The sequence below is a fragment of the Eriocheir sinensis genome, chromosome 29 (assembly GCF_024679095.1).
Source record: "Eriocheir sinensis breed Jianghai 21 chromosome 29, ASM2467909v1, whole genome shotgun sequence".
Classification (NCBI taxonomy): Eukaryota; Metazoa; Arthropoda; class Malacostraca; order Decapoda; family Varunidae; genus Eriocheir; species Eriocheir sinensis.
The window spans coordinates 15711151-15725444 of record NC_066537.1 but is presented as its reverse complement, the minus strand read 5'-3'; the positions used below and the strand labels follow the sequence as shown (position 1 = coordinate 15725444).

Sequence of the window (14294 nt, the reverse complement as noted above, 5' to 3'; positions counted from 1 at the left end):
CTTAAAATTTTCCCCTTAGACTTGGATATTCCTGCAAACTCCCCATTCCGAACCCCTTAGAGTTCTGTATAAAGAATCCACTCCTCTCAATCATTTCTTGTCTCATATCCCCCTTAAAATTCTCCCCTTAGACTTGGATATTCCTGCAAACTCCCCATTCAGAACCCCTTAGAACACTGTACAAAGAATCAACTCTTCTAACATCCCCTTAAAATTTTCCCCTTAGAGACTTGGATTATCCTGTAAACTCCCCCTCAGCCATTCCGAACCCCTTAGAACGCGGAATAAAGAACCAACTCACTCCTCTAAATCATTTCTAGCCTCGTTCTTCCTCCCTCTCGCAGATCGATACAGCGCGCGTTGAGTGACAAAGACAGCCACATCCGACGCCTTCCGAGTGTAGGAGTGCCGCAGAACAAGAGATATAAGACCCATACAAGCGATAAAGCATAGACGTTCTCACTTTCCTCGCTGGAGATTAATAGAAAGCGCGAAATGTGAAGAAATGAAAAAAAAAAAAAAACATTTCAGACGCCTTCCGAGTGTAGTAAGTGCCGCAGAACAAGAGATATAAGACCCATATAAGCGATTAATTAAGCATAGACGTTCTCATTTTCCTTGCTGGAGATTGATAAATAGCGCGAAATGTGGAGAAATGAAAGAAAGAGGAACATATCAGACGCCTTGTGAGTGTAGGAGTGCCGCAGAACAAGAGATATAAGACCCATACAAGCGATAAAGCATAGACGTTCTCATTTTCCTTGTTGCAGATTGATAGAAAGCGCGAAATGTGGAGAAATGAAAGAAAAGAACCATATCAGACGCCTTGTGAGTGTATAGAAAGTCCCACAGAAATAGATGCATAGCTAATTCGAGAGTTTATAGTACTTCTTTTCTGCCATGGTGCTGATTGATAGAACACATACAAGGCAACAAAAGAAAGCCTTGTGAGTGTAGTAAGTCCCACAGAAATGTATGTATAGCCAATTCGAGAGTTTATAGTCTTTCTCTTCTGCCATGTTGCCGATCGACAGAGCGCGCGATAGGTAACAAAAGAGAGTCACATCAGACGCCTTGTAAGTGTAGTAAAGGCCACCGAACAAGAGATGCAAAGCTCATAAGAATGATAAGAGAGGCATTTATATCGTTCCTGATCCCTTTTCTTCCTAGCTACAGATCGATGACACACGGGAACAGTGAAAAAAAGGAAAGACACCCACATTTGAACCCTTATAAGCCTAGTCAGTGCCACAGAAAGAGATGCAAAGCCCATAAAAGAGGCATTTTTTATCGTTTCTGATTCCTTTTCTTCCTAGCTGCAGATCAATGACACACGGGAACAGTGAAAAAAATGAGACACCCACATTAGAACCCTTGTAAGCCTAGTCAGTGCCACAGAACAAGAGATGAAAAGCCCATACGAGAGAGACATTTTTATCGTTTCTCATCCCTTTTCTTCCTAGCTACAGATCGATGACACACGGGAACAGTGAAAAAAAGGAAAGACACCCACATCAGAAGCCTTGTAAGCCTAGTCACTGCCACAGAACAAGAGATGAAAAGCCCATACGAGAGAGACATTTTTATCGTTTCTCATCCCTTTTCTTCCTAGCTGCAGATCGACGACACACGGGAACAGTGAAAAAAAGGAAAGACACCCACATTAGAACCCTTATAAGCCTAGTCAGTGCCACAGAACAAGAGATGAAAAGCCCACGAGAGAGACATTTTTATCGTTTCTCATCCCTTTTCTTCCTAGCTGCAGATCGATGACACACGGGAACAGTGAAAAAAATGGAAAGACACCCACATTTGAAGCCTTGTAAACCCTAGTCACTGCCACAGAACAAGAGATGAAAAGCCCACGAGAGACATTTTTATTGTTTCTGACCCTTTTCTTCCTAGCTGCAGATCGATGACACACGGGAACAGTGAAAAAAATGGAAAGACACCCACATTTGAAGCCTTGTAAACCCTAGTCACTGCCACAGAACAAGAGATGAAAAGCCCACGAGAGACATTTTTATTGTTTCTGACCCTTTTCTTCCTAGCTGCAGATCGATGACACACGGGAACGGTGAAAAAAAGGAAAGACACCCACATCAGAAGCCTTGTAAGCCTAGTCACTGCCACAGAACAAGAGATGAAAAGCCCATACGAGAGACATTTTTATCGTTTCTCATCCCTTTCTTCCTAGCTGCAGATCGATGACACACGGGAACAGTGAAAAAAATGGAAAGACACCCACATCAGAACCCTTATAAGCCTAGTCAGTGCCACAGAACAAGAGGTACAAAGCCCATACGAGATGTAGAGTATTTCTAAGTCCGTCTAGCCACTCTTGATGCAGACAGATTAAACCCAAGAAAGGTAACAAAAGAGAACCACATCAGACGCCTTGTTCGCCTAGTCAGCGCCACAGAACCAGAGATACAAACCCCATACAAGAGGCAGCGCTCCTTTTTCAGTCTCTCTATCTCTCCTTCCTTGCTGTAGACCGATAGAGGGCGAGATGAGAGACAAAAAATAAGAAAATGACCCACATCAGACGCCTTGTTAGCCTAGTCAGCGCCACAGAACGAGATTATATAAACCCCATACAAGAGGCAGCGCTCCTTTTTCAGTCTCTCTATCTCTCCTTCCTTGCTGTAGACCGATAGAGGGCGAGATGAGAGACAAAAAATAAGAAAATGAACCACATCAGACGCCTTGTTAGCCTAGTCAGCGTCACAGAACCAGAGATACAAACCCCATACAAGAGGCAGCGCTCCTTTTTCAGTCTCTCTATCTCTCCTTCCTTGCTGTAGACCGATAGAGGGCGAGATGAGAGACAAAAGAAAAAGTGAACCACATCAGACGCCTTGTAGTGTTGTACGTGTCACATAGCAAAAGAGAGAGATGCAAAGTCCATACAAGAGATCATTTTCTAGTCTCTTTCTTCCCCTGTCCTTGGTGCAGACCGATAGAAAGCGCGATAGGTTACAAAAGAGAACCACATCAGACGCCTTGTTAAGTGTAGTCAGCGCCACAGAACGAGAGATGCAAAGCCCATACGAGAGAGATGTGTTTTTCTTTATAATCCCTCTCTCTATCCTGCTGGTGATCGATGACACGGGAAAAGTGAAAAAAAAAAAATTAAAGAACCACATCAGAAGCCTTGTGAGTGTAGCGTAAGTGTCACAGAACGAGAGATGCAAAGCCGATAAGAGAGAGGCAGTGTTTTATCTATAATCCCTCTCTCTATCCTGCTGGTGATCGATGACACACGGGAAAAATTAAAAAAAAAAAAAAATTAAAGAACCACATCAGAAGCCTTGTGAGTGTAGCGTAAGTGTCACAGAACGAGAGATGCAAAGCCGATAAGAGAGAGGCAGTGTTTTATCTATAATCCCTCTCTCTATCCTGCTGGAGATCGATGACACACGGGAAAAGTGAAAAAAAAAAAAATAAAGAACCGCATCAGAAGCCTTGTGAGTGTAGCGTAAGTGTCACAGAACGAGAGATGCAAAGCCGATAAGAGAGAGGCAGTGTTTTATCTATAATCCATCTCTCTATCCTGCTGGAGATCGATGACACGGGAAAAGTTAAAAAAAAAAAAATTAAAGAACCACATCAGAAGCCTTGTGAGTGTAGCGTAAGTGTCACAGAACGAGAGGTGCAATGTCCATATAAGAGACAGAGTATTTCTCGTATCTCTCTCGTTCCTTGTTACAGATCGATAGAACGCGCGACAGGTGACCAAAAGAGAACCACATCCGCCGCCTCGTGAGTGCCACAAAACGAGAGATGCCCATACGAGAGGCAGCGTTTCTTTCCTCGCCCCTCTCTCCTCCCCTGCTGCAGATGGGTAGAAAATAAGTAAACATGAAAATAAGCAATAATGAAAAAGACAACCGTATGAGGAGCGTTGCAAGTACCAGAGAACAAAACCAGCAAAATCCATACTACTCAAGTGTTTCTTTTCTTGTCGCTCTCTTCTTCCCTTCTGGAGATCGATGGAACGCTTGGCAGGTAACAAAAGAAAGCCACATCAGACGCCTTGTGAGTGCAGTAAAAGCCACAGAGAAAGATGTTAAACCCGATGGAAAGGAACGGTATTTCTAGTTCCTCTCCTCTTCCCTTCTGGAGATCGATGGAACGCTTGACAGGTAACAAAAGAAAGCCACATCAGACGCCTTGTGAGTGCAGTAAAGGCCACAGAGAAAGATGTTAAACCCAATCGAAAGGAACGGTATTTCTAGTTCCTCTCCTCTTCCCTTCTGGAGATCGATGGAACGCTTGACAGGTAACAAAAGAAAGCCACATCAGACGCCTTGTGAGTGCAGTAAAAGCCACAGAGAAAGATGTTAAACCCGATGGAAAGGAACAGTATTTCTAGCTTTTCCTTTCATCTTCTTTGCTGCAGATCGATAGAGAGCGCCATATGTACCTAACACAAGAGGATAGCAGATAACAAGTGCCGCAGAACCAGATATACAAGACCCATGCAAGATACAGTTTCAAGTCTCTCTCTCCTTCCTTGCTGCATATCGATGGAAAGCGCGGAAAGTAAAAAAGAAGGAAAAATAAAATGAAGAGGACCGGCCACTTCAGACACCTTGTAAGTTTAGTAAGTGTCAGAACAAGAGAGGTAGAGTCTATTTTCTGGTCCCTCTCTTCCCTTCCCTCCTGCAGATCGATAGAACACGCTATGAGTATAAATGTGAAAAAAAGCACCACATCAGACGCCTTTTGAGAGTTGTAAGAGCCACAGAACAAGAAATAGAGGACCCATACGAGAGATCATTTATAGTTCCTCTCTTAATCCCTCTTGCAGATTAATAGAAAGCGCGAAAAGGTGAAATTAATGAAAGAAAGACAACCACATCAGACGCCTTTTGAGAGTTGTAAGAGCCACAGAACAAGAAATAGAGGACCCATACGAGAGATCATTTATAGATCCTCTCTTAGTCCCTCTTGCAGATTGATAGAATGCGCTAAAAGGTGAAATTAATGAAAGAAAGACAACCACATCAGACGCCTTTTGAGAGTAGTAAGAGCCACAGAACAAGAAATAGAGGACCCATACGAGAGATCATTTATAGATCCTCTCTTAGTCCCTCTTGCAGATTGATAGAAAGAGCGAAAAGGTGAAAAAATGAAAGAAAGACAACCACATCAGACGTGTAACCGAACAAGACCTATAACCCAAAACCCATACTAGAGGCATAGTACTCTAGACCCGAACCATGCAGTGACAGCCAAGGACTCTGCAGGAGCTCTCTAGGATCCTTGGGTGCTGCGGGGCGAGGGTCAGGGAGGCACACAAGGCTACGGGGGGTACAAGGAGAATATACAAAGAGCCCCCTCGTAAGGTTGACATGCATAATAGTTACTTCGTGCACCTTTCATGGGTATTTACTTAACGTGGAGTGTGTTTGTGTTTTGAGTGTGTGTGTGTTTGTGTGTGTGTGTGTGTGTGTGTTCAGGAGGATCAGCGGGGATACACGGGATAAGGGAAGGTATAAGGAGACTACAAGAGACAAGTCGTACTATCGAAAATCTTCCTGCGTTCAAGAGTGTGGATTTCTTTACTTTTTTTTTTTTTTTTTTTTTTTTTTTTTACATTGCGGCCTATTGCGCCGGTAGGCTTCTTCCCGGTGGATCCTGATGGTCGGTCCAAGGCTTCTTTCCGGTGGGTCCTGATGGTCGGCCCAGCCCGTTCTGGCGCAGGCGAGTGTTTATAGTGGCGCCATCTTGCATTGGCTCATGCTGCCCTCTCAGAGCTCATCTTTGATCCAAAAATCTAGGGTCCGGGTTGATAGGCGGTCTTCTGGACAGCATGTGGGTAGTTTTAAGCCACTCGGCGGCGGTTGAAAAATCCCAGCTTGGTGGCACCGGGCGGGGATTGAACTCGCGTCCTCCTGAATGCGTTTTTTAGTGAACGTCTGCTTGATATTACCGATACGCAAAGGTAGGAATATTATAAGACTGCAATTGGCGAGTCGTAATACTAACCTTTGTGTCTTTAAATTTGGTTTGGTTAGGTTTGAGTTTGGTTAGGTTAGTGTGGAAGGGGTTTAGTGTAAGTTAAGCTAGAATGGGTTTGGTTCGGTTAGGTTGGGAGAGGTTTGGTTTGGTTTGGTTAGGTTAGGAGAGGCTTGGTTTGAAGGTTGGGAGAGGTTTGGTTTGGTTTGGTTAAGTTAGGAGAGGTTTGGTTTGAAGGTTGGGAGAGGTTTGGAGTAAGTTAGGTTAAAATAGGTTTGGTGTAGGTTAGGTAAGAATAGGTTTGATTTGGTGTAGGTTAGCTTAGGTTTGGTGTAGGTTTGGTTAGAATACGTTTGTTGTAGGTTAGCTTGGGAATGGTTAGGTAGGGGTTTATAATAACTTAGATTTGGTTATGCCATGCTACACACACACACACACACACACACACACACTTCCCCCCTCCCCAACGCACACCTATACATCGCCCCCCACCCCCACCATCACCACACACACACCCAACCTCTCCCCCCACACAGAGTACACACACACACACACACACACACATTAAGTAACCCCCCTGACAAATCAATACAGCGTCCTTGCATTATACACCAACACCCTTCAGCGCCACAAAGAGCTATGCATGATTAAACAAACGTAACAAACATAACGAAATGAATAAAGGAAATAGATAGCTGTTAATAGTACTAGACATCATGGGTAACTATTATGAATTATGCAGGTATACACTCCTATTATGAATGTTGGTGTTTTTTTTAGTATAGAAGGCAGCTCAAAGAAAAAAAAGAAAAGGTACAAAAAGGTCCACTGGCGTATAGAGAGTAAAAGAGAAAGAACGAGAAAATAGAAGAACGAACGAAAGAAAGACAGAATGATAAGAGGCAAAAAGAAAGGAGAAAATAAAGGAACGAGAGGAGCAAAAAATGAAAAAGAATGAAGAAAATGAAGAAGGAAATGCTGAAAGAGAACGGAAGGAAATAAGAAGGAAGGAAGGACAAAAACAGCAAAAAGAGAGGAAAGAGGGAAAATGAAGGAACGAGAGGAGCAGAAAAGGGAAAAGAATGAAAAAAAATGAAGAGGAAAATGTTGAAAGAGAACGGAAGGAAATCAGAAGGAAGGAAGGAAGAGGACAAAATAAAAAAAGCGAAAAGAGAGGAAAGAGGGAAAATGAAGGAACTAGAGGAGCAGGAAAGGGAAAATAATGAAAAAAAATGAAGAGGAAAATGTTGAAAGAGAACGGAAGGAAATCAGAAGGAAGGAAGGAAGAGGACAAAATAAATAAAAAAAGATTAAAAAGTGAAAAGAGAGGAAAGAGGGAAAATGAAAGAACGAGAGGAGTAAAGAAGGGAAAGAGATAAAAAAAATGAAGAGAAAAATAAAGAGAACAGAAGAAAAAAGGAAAGACGGAAAAGAGGATGAAAGAAAACAGAAAAAAGCGAGAAGAGAAGAGAGAAAATTAAAGGACGAAAGGAGATAGATGGAAGAAAAGAAAAAGAAAGAAATAATGAAAATAAAGAGAACGGAAGGGAAAAAGGATAGACAGAAGTGGACAAAAAAAGAATGAAAAGAGAAACGTAAAAAAAAGAACTAAAGGAAGAAAATATGGAAAGAAGGAAAAAAGGACAAAATTAAAGACAGAAGGAATACAAAGAGGAATACAAAGAAAGAACGGAAGAAGAAAATAAGGATATAAGGGAAAGAGGACATAATGAAAAGAAAGAATAAAACAGGAATATAAAGAAGGAACGAAAAGATTAAAGAAGGAAGGAAGGGGAAAGGGACAAGATACAAGAAGGAAAATAGGAAAGAAAAAGCGAAAAGCGGTAAATGAAAGAGATAATGAAGAAACGAAAGGAGAAAAAAAGGGAGGAAAAATCTAAGAAAAAAATTAAATGAGAAAAATAAAGAAAAATACGTAAAGAAAAAGAAGAAAAACGGAAAAATACAAAATAATAAATAATGAATAGACGAAGGTTAAGGTTCGTTTTAGTACCGTGCCAGTATTTCATTACCTACCTTATCAAACATCACTAGCTCTTCATATATCTTTTCTACAAACGTTAAACAATCATGGAAACGATTTTTAAATCAAATTCAAGGACAATTTTTTTTATTGTTGAAAATAAGGGATAATATTCACGACAGCGTCGCCTCTTCTGGCGGCGGCCGCGGCGGCGGTCCAGCCGGTGTTGCGAGAAATACCTCCTTGCAAAAGTAAGTCGCATATACATGGGGGGGGGGGGGTCCAGGGGGGGCGCAGCCCCCCTGGTTATGAGGGCGTTCGAGGGGGCGAAGCCCCCCTGTTAGAGGTTAGGTTAATTAAAGTTTTGCTGGAGTAGTTTAAATATGCTCCCTCACCCAAAACCCCAAATTTCCCACAGGTCCCCTAAGTTGAACCTCTCTGCGAGCTATTTTGCGGCTGCACAAAAGGCATTGAAAAGTCAATCATTTAGTGTTTTCCGGAGAAAAATTCTGCCTCCATGATAAACAGCATCAAAAAACACCAAGAATTAAATGTTCTTGTCCAAGTTTGACCAACGTTAATAAAACGAATCTTTATCTAGACGAATATTAAGATAAAGAACGAAAGAAGAAAAGAAGAAAAAAAATGATAAGACGACAAAATAAAACGAAAAAAGGAGAAAAAAATTAAAGGAAAAATAAAAACCTCCCAGTTTAAGCAACAATGACTTAACTATAAAAAAAACTCGACAGCAGTGTTACCAGTGTGTGTGTGTGTGTGTGTGTGTGTGTGTGTGTGTGTGTGTTCGTCGCCTTAACAGACAGACGAAGCCAAAAAAAGACAGAAGTAGTAATGAGCTGAGTCAGGTGTGTGTGTGTGTGTGTGTGTGTGTGTGTGTGTGTGTGTGTGTGTGTGTGTGTGTGTGTGTGTGTGTGTGTGTGTGTGTGTGTGAATGAATAACTGAAGAAAGTGAAAGAAGGAAATATTAAGAAAGTAAAGAAGAACACAGAAAGAATGATAAAAAAGATAAAGAAAGAAAATCAAGACAGACACAGACAAACAGACATACAGAAAGAAAGGAAGGGAGAAAGAAAGAAAAGGGAGAGCAAAAAGAAAGATGGAGGTAGGTAGGAAGAAACAAAAATAAGTATAGAAAGATAGAAAAGCAAATCAGACATAGACACGAACAGAAAGAAAGAAATACAGGTAGAGAGAGAAAAAAAAGGAAATGGGAGGTAGAAGGACGAAACAAAAATAAGTAGAGAAAGATAGAAAGATAAGAAAGCAAATCAGACATAGACACGAACAGAAAGAAAGAAATACAGATAGAAAAAAAAAAAAAGGAAATGAGAGGTCGGAAGGAAGAAACAAAAATAGGTACAGAAAAATAGAAGGATAAAAGAGCAAATCAGACATAGACACGAACAGAAAGAAAGAAATACAGATAAAGAAAAAAAAAAGGAAATTGGAGGTAGGAAGGACGAAATAAAAATAGGTACAGAAAAATAGAAGGATAAGAAAGCAAATCAGACATAGACACGAACAGAAAAATAGAAATACAGATAGAGATAAAAAAAAAAGAGGAAATGAGAGGTAGGAAGGACGAAACAAGATTTGAATCAATACTTCGAAACGACAACCACGGCAGACACTCTCCACCCGAAATTAACCTCTTTTTTGGCTACTCCTTACTTTTGTGAGAGCGGCGAGTAGCGGGCTTTTCTTTTCTTTTTTTTTTTTTTACTCTTTGTTGCCTTTGTTGCCGCAAAAAAAAAAAATAACATAAAAATAATAATAATATGAATACGAATAACAGCAAATACTCAAACCATCTTTCAGTACACGAAAAAAAAAAATATATACAATTGCCTTAATATGACCCTTGAATTTTTACTTTATTTTTTTTTTTCGTTTAACTATTTTCTTTTCTTTTTTCTTTTTCTCTCTCTTCCTTCCTTTCACGAGTGTCAGCGTGAATCGAGGCAAGAAAGGATTACGCAAGAAGCTGTGTGTGTGTGTGTGTGTGTGTGTGTGTGTGTGTGTGTGTGTTACGTCTTAGGGTGTCTGCTTGTTTGAGTGTTTGTGCTTGTGTGTGTGTGTGTGTGTGTGTGTGTGTGTGTGTGTCCTACGTCTTTGGGTGTCTGTTGGTTTGAGTGTTTGTGCTTGTGTGTGTGTGTGTGTGTGTGTGTGTGTGTGTGTGTGTGTGTGTGTACCCATCCTTATCACCTCCATTAACACACACAAAAAAACACCCCACCACACCTCCCCCTCTATCACCCCCTCACACCCCCCCTCTCCGACGCATTCCCCCGCCCTACGTCGCCAAACACCCCTCTCCCCCTCCCTCCCTCCCCCCTTCACACCCCGATACATAAGAGTGACATAAGATACTGTGTGGGCGTGGGGGCATGGAGGGCCAAGGCGGGGTGGGCTGGGGTGGGCGTGTGGGCGTGTGTGCGTGCGTGTGTGCGTGTTATCTGGCCGGGCGCCCGCAAGCAGACGACGCCCCATCACCGCCCACTGAAAAAACCCTGAAGGCGGCGTGGTGGCCCCTCCTGAAGATTGTTATGGTGTTCCCTGCCCCCGCCCGCGCCCGCCCGCCCCGGCCCGCCCGTCCCCGCGTCCCCTGTGGGTGCTGGAGGGGAGTTCTGGGTACTCACATCGCCCGCCATTCCCGTGGTCGCCATCGTCGCGGCTGTGGCAGAGGACTGTGACGTCATCGATCACGTGACGCGCAGATTGTGAGTGTGCGTGTAGGACCTGCTCGCCGCCCGCCCGCCAAGTTCAACGCGTACACGAACACATACACACACGCACATACACCTCCCATGTACACTCATAATGGTTCGTGGGCTTCAGTACCTCTTCCCTATCCTCCTCCTCCTCCTCTTCCTCCTCCTCCTCCTTCTCCTCCTCGTCCTATTTCATCCTTTGACCTTGTTACTGTCACATACACGAACACACACACACACGCACATACAAATTACATGTACACTCGGCCTCTTGCAGACTCCTTACGTTCTTATGTTCTTATAATAGTTCGTGGGCTTCAGTACCTCTTCCCTCCTCCTCCTCTTCCTCCTCCTCCTCCTCCTCCTCTTCGGCCTATTTCATCCTTTCACATTGTTACTGTCACGTACACGCACACACACACGCACATACACCTCCCATGTACACTCATAATCGCTCATGGGCTTCCTCTTCCATATTCTCCTCCTCCTCCTCCTCCTCCTCGTCCTCCTCCTCCTCCTCGTCCTCCTCCTCCTCGCACACACACACGCACATACGCCTCCCATGTACACTCAAAATGGTTCATGGGCTTCAGTACCTCTTACATATCCTCCTCCTCCTCCTCCTCCTCCTCCTCCTCCTCCTCCTCCTCCTCCTCCTCCTCCTCCTCCTCCTCCTCGTCCTCCTCCTCCTCCTCGTCCTCCTCCTCCTCGCACACACACACGCACATACGCCTCCCATGTACACTCAAAATGGTTCATGGGCTTCAGTACCTCTTACATATCCTCCTCCTCCTCCTCCTCGTCCTCCTCGTCCTCCTCCTCCTCCTCGCAGACACACACACACATACGCCTCCCATGTACACTCAAAATTGTTCATGGGCTTCAGTACCTCTTACATATCCTCCTCCTCCTCCTCCTCGTCCTCCTCCTCCTCCTCGCAGACACACACACACATACGCCTCCCATGTACACTCAAAATTGTTCATGGGCTTCAGTACCTCTTACATATCCTCCTCCTCCTCCTCCTCCACCTCCTCCTCGCACACACACACACACATACGCCTCCCATGTACACTCAAAATTGTTCATGGGCTTCAGTACCTCTTACATATCCTCCTCCTCCTCCTCCTCCTCCTCCTCCTCCTCTTTCATCCATTCACCTAGTCACTGTCACATACACACACACACACACACGCACATACACCTCGTCTTTACACTCATAAGGGTTCATGTATGGTTTGTAGTGCCTCCTCCTCCTCCCCCTCCTCCTCCTCCTCCCTTCACCTGTCAATATCACTACCACACGCACAAACACACGCACATACACCTATTTGTACACTTCTAATGGGTCAAGTATGCCTGTAGTGTCTCCTCCTCCTCCTCCTCCTCCTCCTGTTCTTCCCTCCACATTGTCACTATCTTCTCTTCATCTTTCCACCTCTTTGTCCATCTCTTCCTCCTCCTCCTCCTCCTCTCCTTGTTTCTGTTCATCACACACACACACACACACACACACACACACACACACACAATATCCCCTTCCTCTGTCACCATCACTACCTCCTCCTCCTCCTCCTCCTCCTCCTCCTCGCAGCACCTGTCCTGTAGGTTTTGGCACACCTGTCTACTGTTACCACCACCACCACTAATACACTGTCGTTGCTGTTGTTGTTGTTGTTGTTGTTGCTGCTACCCTTCTACTATTACTTTTACTACTGCTACTACCACCACAGCTACTTATACTAAACTAACCAACTACTACTACTACTACTACTACTACTACTACTACTACTACTACTACTACTACTACTACTACTACTACTATTATTACTACTACCATTCCTACTATGCCAGGTGTTCTATTTCCTGTACACCTGAGACTGTTCCCATTTCACACACACACACACACACACACACACACACATACCACAGACAGACTGACATACTTACGAACACACACACACACACACACACATATGCTACACATACATACATACATACATAGACAGACAGACAGACAGACAGACAGACAGACCCCCCGCAAGTCTAATAACATACCTTAGTCTGGCCAAACACAAAAAACGGGGAAGGGGAAAAGAGGGGAGAGAGAGAGAGTGAGGGGAAAGAGATGGGGAGAGACGGGAGGGGCAAGGGAAGGGGGGAGTTGGGAAGCCCTTTAAAAATAATACTCCCTCCCCCTTCACTTGTCAAGGTAGAGGGGAGAGAGAGGGGAGAGAGAGCGGAGAAAGAGGGGAGAAGGGAAAGAAAAGGATGGTATAGGAGAGAAAGGAAGAGGAGAGGGAACGTGTGAAGCGAGAGGAGAGAGATGGAGGGGAGAGAAAGAGGAGAGAGATGGAGGGGAGAGAAAGAGAGAGATGAAGAGTAGAGAAAGAGGAGAGAGATGGAGAGGAGAGAAAAAGGAGAGAGATGGAGAGAAAGAGGAGAGAGGGGAGGAGGTGAAGGGGAGAAAACAGGGGAGATAAGAAATGGGGAGAGGGAAAGAGGTGGAGGAAGAAGATAAGGATGATGAGTAGAAAAGGGAATGAGGGAAGAAAGGAAGGAGGAAGAGGGGAGAGAAGATGAAGGAGAGGAAGAGAAGATGAGGGGAGAGAAAGATGGAGGGAAGGAATAAGGAGAAAAAGGGGAAAGGAGAGAGAGAGAGAGAGAGAGAGAGAGAGAGAGAGAGAGAGAGAGAGAGAGAGAGAGAGAGAGAGAGAGAGAGAGAGAGGAGAGGGAGGGGAGGAGAGAGGGGAGAGAAGAAAAGATACTTGCCAGATCCTCCTCCTCCTCCTCCTCCTGTACCATTCAAAGAGCCAAGATGGGAAGAAGAGGGGAGGAGGAGGAGGAGGAGGAGGGACGGTGAGGGGAAAGTGGGCCGAGGAAGAAGATAGGGAGGAAGAGGGAGGGAAGGGAGAGAAAGGAAGAGGAAAAAAAAATAAAAGTAAATTAAGAAGGAAGAAAATATGAAGGAAAAGAGGGGAGGAAAAAAGGGAAAAGGGAGAGGGGAGAGAAACGGGGAAATTGAGGGGAAAGAAGGGGAGAGGGGTGATGATAAAGAAGGGAAAAAGAGGGGAGACAGGAGACGAAAAAGGGGAGATGGGAAATATGTGAAGGGGAGAAGAGGGGAGAGGAGTAAAGTTCAAGGAAAATGGGGAGAGGGGAGAGGAAAAAAATAGTAAAAGAGGAGGAGGAGGAGGAAGAGAGGAAAATAAGGAGGGGAGAGAGAGAAAAATAAGAGGAAAAAGGGGAAAGGGGAGAGAGGGAAAAGAGGGGAAATAAATGAGATGGGAGAGGGGAGAAGTGAGAGGGAAAATGGGGAGAAGAGGGGATACTAGAAGAAATAGAGGGGAGAAATAGGGAGAGAGGAGTGGATAAGAGGAGAAAGCAGGGAGAGGGGAGAGAAGATTAAGTGAGGGGAAAAAAGGGGAGGAGGGAGAGAGGGAAAAAATTCAGAAAGAGGGGAAAACAGAAAAGGGGAGAAGAGGAGAAATGGAAAGGGGAGAGAAGGAGAAGGAGAAAAAAAGGGGAGACGGGGGAGAGGGGAAAGAGAGAAGAAAAAGGGAGAGGGAATTGAGGGAAAACGAGGGGAAAAAGGGTGACAGGGGAGAGAA

The 14294-nt window shown here is 44.2% G+C and overlaps 1 protein-coding gene across 1 annotated transcript in view; it reads right to left on the bottom strand.

Annotated features, from left to right (window-relative positions):
• Positions 1-10653, bottom strand: part of LOC127005145 (sodium/potassium-transporting ATPase subunit alpha-like) — a 152401-nt gene extending 141748 nt beyond the window's left edge. Inside the window, exon 1 of the mRNA XM_050873767.1 lies at positions 10612-10653. Within this exon, the coding sequence (XP_050729724.1) occupies positions 10612-10638 (27 nt within the window). The 5' untranslated portion in view covers positions 10639-10653. The remainder of the gene's footprint in view (positions 1-10611) is intronic.
• Positions 10654-14294: the final 3641 nt, after the last annotated feature.